Consider the following 12,851-nt stretch of genomic DNA (forward strand, 5'->3'; position numbering starts at 1 on the left):
TCTGATTTCTGTTAATTCTGTGGGTTTACAGATCCATGAATTTGTCACATTCGCAACAAGACTAAAAAAAACCTCCCAAACTATTACATTTTATGCTAATGAATAATCTTACATGCAGGAGCAGATTGATGGTTGTTGTTATTAGCACTACCCTTCCAACTATGTCCCTGCTAAATTTATCTAGTTTTTCATTTACATATTCTCATTTATTTGTTATTAGCTTGACACTTCATTGCACTTCTGGAGTGAGCCCTGTGAAACTACTGGAAGAGAAGAATACCAAAAGAAGACTTGACAAAATGCAGTCGTCCAACCTTGACAGAACAACCTTGACCGAACAAACATTTCCTGCTTAAGTTTTTCAGCACAATGCCAGAGGAATTTATTTTTTAGTGTCTTGATCATAATCTTTTCCAAATCTTTAAACTTCTGCCTGTGGGGTTCCTTCTGTAGTGTAGTTTGAACAATCTCTTGTATTCCTGTGGTCTGATAAAGAATGTGGTTTAAAAAGAGGCAGAAAACTCTAGTAGTACTCCCAAGTAGTCCAGATGGCAGAAGAAACCAGTAGGCATACAACGGTGGCAAAACTAATCTGAAATCCCAGCTGTAATATAAGTAGCTTCAAAACTATAGAGCTCAGGTCTATAATGTTTATTCAACAGCAGCTTCATACGTAACATGTAGTAACTGAATCAGATTGTATTAGCTGTAGGACAAACGTGGGCTTTAGAAGCTTACTTCCAAGCAAGAAGAATCTTTAGATCCTGTAAAGAGCTTGTGGGCACAAATCAGTGGCATTTGAAATGCAATTGAAATGCAAAAGTATTTAGGGATTTTACCCATTATGAAGCTCTCCAATATATTTTACAGAAATAGTATTTACTCTGCGTAGGTTTGTGCAAATCTGTATATGATCTTTATCAAATTCATGACCTTTTCTTAAGTTTATTTTAAAGCACTGTGAACATGAACCATCTTTTTGCAGCATACCTCAGTCTTCATATACAGAGATCACTTCCAAAACAGATATGGTCTGGAGTTGGCCTCCCTCACTTTGTAAATGTGGTCCTCTGTTCTTTGAGATATATTGTCAATTGTAGCAATAGTTAAGAGTAGATCCTTAACGCACTAAAAAGCAAACAGATCTGGCTAAACATAAGAACCAAAGCACCTGTAGCAAGATCATTTTGAATTATCATAGTATTTAACCAGACTGTAATTGTAGATTCATTTATAAAAATATTCTTAACACCAGATTCCTAAAGTATTAATTGTCCTGTCATTTCTAATGTAAGTGGGAATGCAGTAAGAGGATGCACCTAAAAGGCAGCCGTGCTGGACACCATGCTCCTGATTTAGACACACCCACGGTGTTCTCTGGATCCACCTGTTATGACTCGCGGTCTCTAAGTCTTTATGACTACATTCTAGAAAGCAGCGTGCCAAACTGAAATGCCTTCCTACATGGTCTGTGATAACCGCTCAGGTATCGCTAAGCATATTTCATTATGCCCAGGTCTGCCTTAAACCCAGCTTTTTCTTCCTTTAATACTCTCTGCTATAGGAATGGCAGAATTCTACCACTTCTATATTTAAAAGATAAATACTGGAAGTTATAACCAACTTTCACTTTTAGGAAAGTACAATACTTCTGGAAACAAGCTCCTTCTCATCTGTGAGGCAGTGAAAGGACCCTATTAATCCTTTTTACAGAAGCAGACGAGGGAAGGCAGCAGGCAGTGTGGCTCCTGAGCTGCTCTCCTAACGAACAGCCAGCACGACAAACGCTGCGGTGGGCTGAAGGCATCGGGAAGCCGCCACTTACTCCAGCACCTGTGTAATGGTGGGGAAGAAGGAGCATCAATCAGCTGGGAAGTTATCAAAGACGGGAAGCAAGGCTGACAAACTTGCACCAGTTTTGGTTTTGGCATCCTTTTTTTCGCCCCTATAAGTGAAAACCTGTTAAAACGTCAGCTTAAGCCACGCCAGTTTAGTTTTATCCACCTCACTCCTTCAGCCCAGGCCTCTTACCAGGCTCTGCCAGCCCCCTTCCCCACACCGCCTCCGTCCTGCCAGCCTGCCCTAACGCTGCCCCTTGGCGCCGGGCTCCTGTAACCACTTCCAGCTCCGGCCGCGCTCTGTCGACAAAGCTAACTCTGCGCCGCTTCCTCGTTCGCAACGAGGCACGTTTCAGCTCAAACCCTGCAGAGTTCCCTCTCCCAAGCAGCACACAGCCCCCCACCTCCGCCGCCTACCCCTTTCCTCCTTCCCTCGTACCCCTCCACAGCTCGGGGGCCGCCGGCCGCGGCCCCAGCCCCAGCCCCGGCCCGGCCCGGCCCCGCTCAGCCCCGCCCCGCCGCAGCCCCTCGGAAGATGGCCGGGCCGGGCGGCGGCGGCGCGGCGGAGCGGGGAGGCGGAGGCCGCGGCGTTGTGGTAAATGCGAGCATCGCCCGGCCCGGCTCGGCCCGGCCCGGCCCTTCGCGACCCCTCCCGCTACCCCGCCGCCCTTCCTTCCTCCTTCCCTTCCTCCTTTCCTTCCTTTCTTCCTTCCCGCCCGCCGCCATGTGCTGCCGCCCGGTCCCCCGCGTCCTGCCCGGCCCCGCTGGCCCCGGGCTGTCGCTTTCACCAGGTTGCTTCGAGGAGCTGAGCTCAAGATCCCCAGAGACACCTGGCTCCCACCGAAGTGGTGGGACGCCTTCGAGCACCTCTGGGTGTTCCTTACCTTGCTGCGTGGACTTCTGCAGCACGTTTGGAGGGTTTGGGGATAAATCGGTTATACAAAAGTAAAGGACTGTGCTCATTATTCTGAGTGATTAATGAGATCCCCCCCCCCCCCCCCATAAAGCAGATGCCAGGCTGACAGATTCTTCACTGTGAGGGTGACAGAGCACTGGCACAGGCTGCCCAGAGAGGCTGTGGAGTCTCCTTCTCCGGAGATACTCAAACCCCAGATGCCTGGATGCCATCCTGTGCAGTGTGCTCCAGGTGACCTGCTAGCAGGGGTTGGACCGGACGGTCTCCAGAGGTTTCCTCCAACCTCAACCATTCTGTGGGTTATCACCACCACTTTAGGAATGCTTTTATTTTATCGCAGTGGTGGGATTTTAACCGAGTTAGAGAGCAGCAGCCCAGAGCTGAGGGCTAGGCACGGGCAGCAGCCAGGGGACACAACCACGACAGAGATCCACACCTCCCCACCGAGGAGCCCCTCACTCTGTGCCTGAGCTGTGTCTGGAGCCGCCCTGCATCCCCTAACACCTCTCCTGACACCAGTGCGATAAATGCCGGGTTGAACATGTGACTGCTTAGCATCAAAACAACATGAGGATGTTGCAGAGGAGGAGGTGGATGTTCATCACTGTGCTCTGCTGTACTAACTTCATTTCTTGTGCTTGGTACACACCAGCATGTGCACACACCCCCAAAGAAAACAACCACAAGTAAGGCCAGTGCAGCATGATTTTGTTTACATTTGTGAAGCTGGACCTGGCTTTGTGCTCAGCTCTCCCATTTCATACCAAACCAGAATCCAGATCTTTAAAGGAAGTACTATGCTTAAACCTCATGTGTGCCCACATTGGTAGACAGCAAAGCTAGCAAAGTTCTTCCAAAGCTATCTTTAGAATTTCTCCATTTTCTCTCTTATGGAAGGAAGCCTTTCAGGTATCACCATGTATTTGCATTCTTATTTGTATATGTTCACATCAACTTTGTAGAGACTCATCAAAGAATTTCTGCTGGGCTGCTTGAACATGCCAAACCTGAACTTCAGAAATAGCTCTTTCTTTTTTTTTCTTTTTTTTTTTTTTTACACACTTGTGTACCAATATATTTAGTATATATGTTTATTTATCTGGACAAAGCAATCATAAATATTTCCTTGACATTTCCAAGTATTGAAGCCAGAAGTAAATGGAAGTTGAATTTAATTTGGGATGGGCATTTTTTTTTTGATACTCAGTTATTAAACTGAGGATAGTCACACAATTCACAGGTAAAATGGCCATCAAAAGTTACAGTTACCTGAAAATTATCCTGTAGCATAACACTGTGATTAGCTTTGGGGTAAATTAGAATTTTTAAGGCTTATTGTTGGGAAGTGCCTGTTTAAAAAAAAAAAAAAAAGAATGTGGAATAGGCTTATTACTTTAAAAAGCAATTAGTTAGAAAGTACATGTGAATTTAATCTTGTAAATGAGAACTTCTTTATTCTTGCAAGGTGATGTAGCTTATGGTTTATTATTCATGAAAACCAGTAGGATAGATAGAAGAATAAGGATTTTGTACCAACCCTGTGCCAGAAAGGACAGATTGTAGCTGAAGTAAAACCTATTGATTTGTATGAATTCTGAGGCACTTTCAATTCATTTAGTTTGATCTTTAGCACCATGCTCAAAAACATGTAATTTGATGAGAATGATGCCTAAATAACCGATACAGACATGGGTTCTTAGCGGGTGCTTATAGTACTTATGTAATTTAAAGCACTATCTGAAATTGTTTCCTTTTATGTTAAAGTGCTTTTGCAGGAAACCATGCCAGACAGTTCATTGCTACAAAATATTTTAAAAGTGTCAGCCACCCCTATGTACTGAAAATGAAGATAGGAAAATAGGCTTCCCAGGCCTTCTGCAGCAGTGTTTTTGGAGCAAGATTTGCCTCTCATTAAAATCCTTGCCAAGGAGTATATTTATCCTCTCCTGTTTCTATGGAGACAAGGAACAGAATTAAGTAACTTTTTTCCTATGTGTAGTTTCAAGGCTGGTGTAAGCCAGGGGAAAGCTTTCATTTATTCCAGTGATCTCTTAGTCACACTCTTTATGTGCAAATGTAGTAGTTACCAACAAAGTATTTTTCTGAATACAGAAACTGTTCGGCAGAGCTCAAAAACCTGGCCATGTAGGTGTCTGTAGCTGACACTGAAAATGCAATAAAACCCAAGCAAACACAAATCCATGAGACACGACACTGTTACAGGACAGCACTAGGCAGAGCTGGGGGTAAGTTCAACAAGGCTACAGAGGTGGAGGAACAGCTCAGCATCCAATATGTTGTGTTACCCTCGGTACTTTTGCGACATGGGTTATTGCTCTGCCAGATGAAATCGTAAGCAGAGGTTCAGTGACAGGCATTTAAAGGCCCTATTCAGCAGAAATGCCATTAAGATGTGCAATTCACAATGGCAAGTCTCTCACCATGTATCCTGCTAATCAGTGTTCATGTGGTCAAGGAGAAAGCCAATATGTTACTTGATGAATGTGATTGTACAGAAAAAAAAGCTTGTTAGGTGTCACTTTTTTTGCTGAATCAATAATGAAGCAAAAGTTTTTAATGTTTCCAAGAAACCTGGTGAGCCTGCAGGTCTTGTCTTTCATACAGAACTGTGAAAATTGTGGGGAGTTTGCCTAGTTTTTTGTTTTTCTTAGAAACGTGGTGATGACTTTGCATCTTCACAACTTTCTGAAGCCCTTGCCTTCTGGCTGATTTTTGCCCTACATAATCTCTACTGCCATCGCATTTTATAGTATCTCCCAATTTTTGTATTCTGACAGTTATGAAGCTAACACGTATTCAATCTGAAAAATATTTTTTGCTGTAAATGTATGTATGATTCTACAGACTAGTTGACAGTGAGGTGAGATATGAACACTTGGTAATAGTTTATGTTTGATGACTTATCTAAATTAGGAACCTTGCCTTTGGCAAGACATACAGTCTTCCACTGATTTGTACAGACACAGCCCACGGACCACATCGTCTACTCCCCCTATGTACTGTTTCATCTGTAGAATTTTTATTAATGTGACTTTAAAAATACTTTGAAAACAGAAATTCACAGTTTTAATATATGATTTATGCCTGCTAATCCTCATTGGAAAATCCTTTCTTTCTGGTAATCTTACTTTTAACTTACTTGCTTACAAGCTTTTCCAGTTTGAAAGTAGTAAGAAACTTAAACTTGCCACTGGTTTAGAATTATTTCCCCTTTATGTCATGCTGTTTATAATTTCAGGTGAATTTTGCCATTTTCTGAGGAAAGAACAAACAAACATTTAATTTCTGAGGTATACTGAGAAGCAAAATGACAAATGGGAAAAGTGAAATAGTAACCACTGATTACATAATTTTGAAGTTTATGATTTGAGTGCCAGCATATATGAAACAGAGTGTGTCATACTGTTAATTCAATACAGTATACTAAAGCAATGGTTTTACATCTATATATTGTCAAACACCATGAAGTATTCCTAACAGTATTATTTAATACTCAGATTTCAGACAATTGGCCCGGATACAGTCTGGATTTGTTCACTTATCCTCAGCACTACTATGGAGATCTGGAATATGTGCTCATTCCTCATGGCATTATTGTTGACAGGTATGTGTGGTTTGTTACTAAATAAATGCTTTGGTCAGTTCTTTTGACCAATACTTTGTTCATTCTTTTTTTGTAAAGCCTGTGATCCACAAATGGTGTATATATAACATTTGTTCTAAAATATTGTATTATCAATTATAAATGGTATTATCAATTATAAAAATACTTTTTATTTAATTTGGGAAGTAAAAAAAAATGCTAGGAGGTAGGAAATGCTAGACATATAGTTGTCTTTTGCAATTCATTATCTAATTTCTTTCACTTAGTTTCTGATTTGGGCATTGAGTGAGACAGGGGTCCCACAAAAAAGAGATTGTGATCATGTAGTGAAACTGGCGTTGGAGTGTTTACACACAAGAGGGATGAACCAACAGTGGAAGGGCAAGTAAAAAGCTTTGAATATAGTAATACTTGACTGTCCCACTTGCGCCCTGTCTTGTGTTCTTAATATAAAATGGAGGAAAAAACTACTTTTAATTACGTACAACTTTAACAATTCCCTACTACAAATTGTTCATGTAGATAACCCAGTTGTTCCAGACTGCACCATTGACTTCTGCCATTTAAGCTGTGTAGCTAGCCCAGGAGAAGGCTGGGGGGTAGACTGTTTCAGTCCAGAAGCTGTGTTTGAAGAGTGGCAATGGGAAAGGTTGATCACCTCTCATTTCTTATCTTACAGTAGCTCCTGTATGCTCTCAGCGTAGGCTTCTATGGTGCTTTGATATTTGTGGTAGTCCAGCTCAGTGTTCATACTCAGTTATTGTTCTGAGTAATTTTTAACAAAGAATTGGGAACATCTGAATGGAATTTCATGGGACATTTTCAGCCTGCAGCTTTCTACCTACCACATTTAAACAGCCAGTTGCAAGTACTGAAATTGTTGGAACTCCTTGAAAGAAGATTGTAGACATCCATCACAAGGAAGAGTAATGACTCCTGTATTTGTTTTTACACACAAGCTTTCTTTCATAGCCTTTTAAGTTACCATCATCTTGAATTTTCCATCTCTTGTTTAAGGTCAACTGACTCTTAATTCCTCTTTTTAAATAAATATGTTACAATTTCATTTCTCTTGATGTTCACTATAAATTTGTTTGAAGTGAGCATTGAACTCCATTGGTTGTTTTTTTTTGTACTCCAGCAGAATGAATTCAGAGACCTATCAAACAACTTTCCAGAAAAAACGTATTTAAAGAAAATAATGCACTGAGCTGTTTTTCCTCAGAATATCAAATGTCATTTTTCTGTTTTCTGTTGATTTTATATTTTGATAAAATATAAATATTTTGATTTTTATGTCTAGTAAAGACCTAGTACCCATTTTAGATCTATAATACCATCTACCTTGCTCTTTAGAAATCAAAGCCATTTAAAATGAGAATTTTACATGTAAAATGTGATTTTACAGAAATAATGCACGTTGAAGTTTTCTGCGAGATAAAACTGAAGTCAGTGTTTCACTTATTACCCTAAAGTCTCTGAAATGCTTTTGAATTCAATATACAGTGAGATGTGTTACTCCCTTTTCTGTAACTGGATAATTAATGTGTTTGTCTAGTTCGATCCACACACTTTGCATCTTGCATCCAACACTCCTTATCTGCTTGTTGTGAACTTGATCCAAAGCCATTCAAGTCAAGATGCTTAGGCCAACTGTAGCTCAAGATATATTCTCACTATACTATTTTGCATACTGTAAACTTAGAGTATCCACATCTAATGTTATTTTATCCTTATTTTTTTGCCTCAGGACAGAAAGATTGGCTAAAGATATTATGCAAGACATTGGAGACAATGATATTGTGGTTCTCTGTGTACTCAAAGGTGGCTACAAGTTCTGTGCTGACCTTGTGGAGCACATTAAAAATCTCAGTAGAAATTCAGAAAGGTTCATCTCCATGAAAGTCGATTTTGTTAGACTGAAAAGTTACCACGTAAGTCAACAACTTACTTATGTAAATTCTGGTTGTATATTTGTAATAAATAGTGGGCTTTTGTAAATGGGATTTTTTTTTCAAACTATAGGAAGAACAATTTGAAAAATGTTTTTGTTTGAAAAAATTGTGAGTTTTTTTTTCCAAGATATTTGTTCATGTCCCTTTATACTTTATGAATAGTATGAGTGATGATATGAAGCGTCCTCAAGCTGTATTTTTTATTTAGTCTGTCATCACTTTTGGACAAAAAATTTTTCAAGTTTCCATCCTGTAAAATGTCTGCATGTTATTCCTGAAATCCTGAATGGTTCTGTTCAAGTTTGTTTCTCGTTACTTCATGTTCCGTTCCCCCCACCCTTCTATAGTTTGGCATAACTGCAAGATGATAAATCTATGCCATATTCTAAATGTTTAATGCTAAGTAAATGAAGTGTTTTACTCTTCATAGCATGCAGTTTACATAGTAGCAAAATATACCACTAGATGATGATAGTGCTTTATAAGAAAATGAAATAAGGCGTTGAACCAAATCCAGTGTTGAGGAAAAGATCAAGACTTCCTGTTACCTTCTGAAGAAATTATGCAATAATGATTCATTTGCTTCCATGAGGCAATGCTAATGAGATGACCTGCATCTTTTTAGAGTGCGTGATTATGATTTCTATTTGCATAAGCTGTACAAATTTATATTCCACCTTGTAGTTCACACTCCATAGTGGGAGAGCATTTCTAGAAGTTGTCCTAGAAATGTCTGAGGAAGTACACCAAATAAATGGAGTGATAATACAGTTTCTCTCTGAGCATAAATGCAACTTGCTGAGTCCAATAACTCCTGGAATAGCTCTATGTCTACTCCACAGGCAGAGGCTGGTTGGTTGGCATTTTGCTCTGACCTCAGTGACCATAAGCTTTTCCAAACTTTTACAAATCCAGCCCAAGTTGTGTTTTTTTTTTCTTTTTTTTTTTTTTCCCATCACAGGATGAGAGCCTTTTGACACCATTTGGTTAGGATTTCGTCCTGTGTCTTCTTTTTCAAGAACTAGAACTAGTCAGGTCTGTGAAGGACATGTACAATATAAAGATTGTACAATTTCTAGCTATTTAGCAGTATTACAGAACTAATAAATAAAGCAAAATGTTATGTTTGTCTCACATGAAGGCACATAGAAATTATAGAAGATTTTTTTTTTCACTGTGGTAATGACAGTGCTTCAATACTACTGCTTAAAGAATAGTAGAATTATTTGTTTGTTTGTTTGTTTGTTTTGTTTTGTTTTTAACTTTGCACCTGGCATTATAGGTAATGTCCATGTTTTTCTTATTGGGTGTCTCTTATCCAGTATGAGGATACCAAAGTTTTAAAATTTCTTTCCTCTATGAAAAGTCAACACTTATTAGCAACACTAACCCATAACCAGTAAGTGAGAGGAGATCTCTATCACAAAAGCATGGAAAGCTTTATATGAGACTCCCAGACCCTCCATGTCAGTTTATTCTGTAATAGCATACCTCTCACAGTGTTTTACAATTCAATAAGAGGCAAAAAATTACAGGTTTAAGAGTAAGACTCTACATGAAGTCTTGGAGCATCACCAATTCCATTCTTTTCCTTTCTTTTGCCTTTTCTGTTCCACATTTTCTTAAGGCTTATTATTACTTTTGATCCATTTTTTTCTGTGTTTTTTTTTTTAATCTCTCTTTCATTTTACAGACACTGTTCTTCTCATGTAATTTATCTTGCTTCCTTTTACTAACTGTTACCAATTTCTCTCCTAAAGGGAGTCCTGCTGCTCTCAATATACTTCCTTCAGATATGTCTTCTCCCCTCACCCCCCTCCAGCTGTTTAAATCCAACAATTAACTTCAGTTCAAATTCATGAGATTTTGAATTGTCTCATTCCAGCTTCAGTACTGAAAGGTTAGTCAATTTTTAGAGGTTGTAATTTAAAGGGGATATTCTTGGTTTAATTGTGTAGCAAAAATGGGCTGTATTTGTGATCCAAAGTCAGATGTTGGCATCAGTGAAAGTACATCTTAGCTGTCAAGTAGCAGTGGAAAATGTTGTATTTTGATGTCTCGCATACAGAGATGATTTCAAATAAACAGAGACTACAAATGAGACCAACTTTACATGGGTCTTTGTTTTTCAGACCTGTCATCATATTCTAGAGTTTAGACATTTAATTAAGGTGTTAAGATCTACTTTCATATTAAGCTGCTGAAAGTTGTAATATCAATTCTTATTTAGACTTCTTCATGCAAATAATTTGATTTAAAAAAAGCTTAGTATATTTAGTGATATGAGTGGCTGCATGTACTTCTAGAGTAAGGATGGTTTTATTTGGTTTACGAGCCTGGACATTTTTATGAGAAAATTTCCCATGGTTTACAAGTACTGTCTTGTTTCAGTACCTCCAATTGGCACGTCAGATTACTGAATCTTGTTTATATACAGGTAATGTGGGGAAATACTGTTAGTTTATTATTTTCAGAGGAAATCTGACATAGGAAACCATAGCTTAAAAATAATGTAGTTACACTGTTTATATTCTACACACATCAGTATTAGTTCTTAGACCTTTAATAAAATTCCTGTAACTGAATGTGGAGGTTTTAGCCTTATCTGAAAGTATATTTTTGCTTCCTCTAGAAACTGAACTGTATTTTTCCATTTCTTTTTTTTTTTTCCCCTACTGGAATGCTAAAATGATGCAGTACAGAAAGTTAAGAAGCTTATACACATGGACAGAAAATTACAGGCTCAAATGTAGATCAGTAAAAAAAAAAAATCAGGTATGCTTAATTTGTAAGAAAAGTTTATATCTGTAAATCCAGAAATACACCATTTACAAAAAACAAAACAAAAACACCAATTACGTTGTGCTAACTTAGATTTGAAGGCTTTTTGATTTCTCTTAAGTAAAAATTATTAATAAATGTATAAATGATTAATTATGAAATGGGAAAGAATCATGTCTGGAAGATGCATGGAGTGGCACCCTCCATAGAAATATGACAAATTCTTTGAAAAATGCAGTTTCTTGTAGACTTACAGGTGGTATGATAAACTTATTGTATTTTTTTTATATTATTATTTTTTTTTACATAAGCTCAAAATAAGGAGATAGTTTACCTGAGGATTTGATTAGAGGCTGTATGGTGACTTTACAAGCTTCCAGCACAATGGGCAAATTAAAATAAAATACCAAGGTGAGAGTTAGGAAATATGATTATTCAGATAAACATACAGAAGTAGTGTGTAGATACTGTACGGTAAGATTCAAGACATAGATGGAAAGGAAAATAAAATCCAATGGTGAAATTTGAATAGGAAACAGCAGTTCTGAGTTTTAAGAGTAGTGAGGCAGTAAGTATAGTGGCTAGACAAAGAGGTGCTAGCATAGTCCTCTCATGAAATACGGTGCAGGTATGGATAAGCTGCATGCCAAGTTTTAGGGGAAAATGATGTATTCTGGAAACAGTGATGTAAGAACTGAAAGAATTTGGCAACATCTTAGATAACAAGTTCTAAGAAATTGGACTTGAATATGGTATAAGTTAGGAACAGTGGAATTCACTGCAGAGATTTTTCAGTTGGAAGAATAATATCTAATATATTCAATTTCACCATATTGAATTTTTTCCTGAGTGATCACTCCTACACAGGGAGTTGAAAAGTGATGAGAGTTTCAGATTGATAGAAGAATTCAAAAGTATTTTAAGAAACATGGTAGGTTGAAATCAGGAATGAAAAGTATTGAAGAAAGAGAATGGGCTTGCAAATGTCACGTAAGGACAATATGACACCAGTGGAAGAGTTAAGAAATATGGATCCAGAAATTCTTTAATATATTTGTGATATTGAGAGCTTCAGCAGATTAAAGAACTAATTCAGAAAAATCCAGTGGGAAGTGCAACAGAAGAAGCTGGAGGTTGTTTCACTAAGATGCTTACAGATTAATGGATAGGACAAGACATGAAAAAATGTTTGAAGATGAAGAAGAAGAGTGAGCGAGCAAAGGAATAGAAGACGGATGTCACATACAAAAGGGATAAAGGGGATATGTTTTAGTAAAAAAACATAGTGTGAGGTCACCCAAATCTTAGACTTTCTGTAAAGAAGTGAAGGTTAACAGGATCCTATCAGTTTTCTTATTTAAAGCATATCTTTTTTTCATGCAGAATAGTATAGTGTTCCTGAACAACAATAAGAGTGTCTCTTTGTTCAGTGTGGAAGAGACAATTTAGGACAGGCTAATAAAGGTAAAGTCTCAATTAGATCTTGAGACAGAAGATGTTCTGGCTCCTCAAGTTTATAGGTACAACAACATTGTCCTGTTCCATGGGTACGCCAAATGTGATCTCTAAACCAAAGCTCAATTCTGAAAAGGAATTGAAAAAATTTAGTAGATGAGTAGAGGAAGCATACAGAGTCCATAGATATGCTTGAGAAGTTTTTAGCAGCCTCTCGGCAGAAGAGGAAGTAAATACATGTGAATTAGGACTTCTTTGGTGGACAGATGATGGAAGCAAAA

At 38.4% G+C, this 12,851-nt stretch overlaps 1 protein-coding gene across 1 annotated transcript in view; it reads left to right on the forward strand.

Moving 5' to 3' along the window:
* Positions 1–2,350: 2,350 nt before the first annotated feature.
* Positions 2,351–12,851, forward strand: part of PRTFDC1 (phosphoribosyl transferase domain containing 1) — a 45,577-nt gene continuing 35,076 nt past the window's right edge. Inside the window, exons 1-3 of the mRNA XM_035545323.2 lie at positions 2,351–2,433; positions 6,273–6,379; positions 8,130–8,313. Coding sequence (XP_035401216.1) covers positions 2,374–2,433; positions 6,273–6,379; positions 8,130–8,313 — 351 coding nt within the window. The 5' untranslated portion in view covers positions 2,351–2,373. The remainder of the gene's footprint in view (positions 2,434–6,272; positions 6,380–8,129; positions 8,314–12,851) is intronic.

This window comes from Cygnus atratus, chromosome 2, assembly GCF_013377495.2.
Source record: "Cygnus atratus isolate AKBS03 ecotype Queensland, Australia chromosome 2, CAtr_DNAZoo_HiC_assembly, whole genome shotgun sequence".
Classification (NCBI taxonomy): Eukaryota; Metazoa; Chordata; class Aves; order Anseriformes; family Anatidae; genus Cygnus; species Cygnus atratus.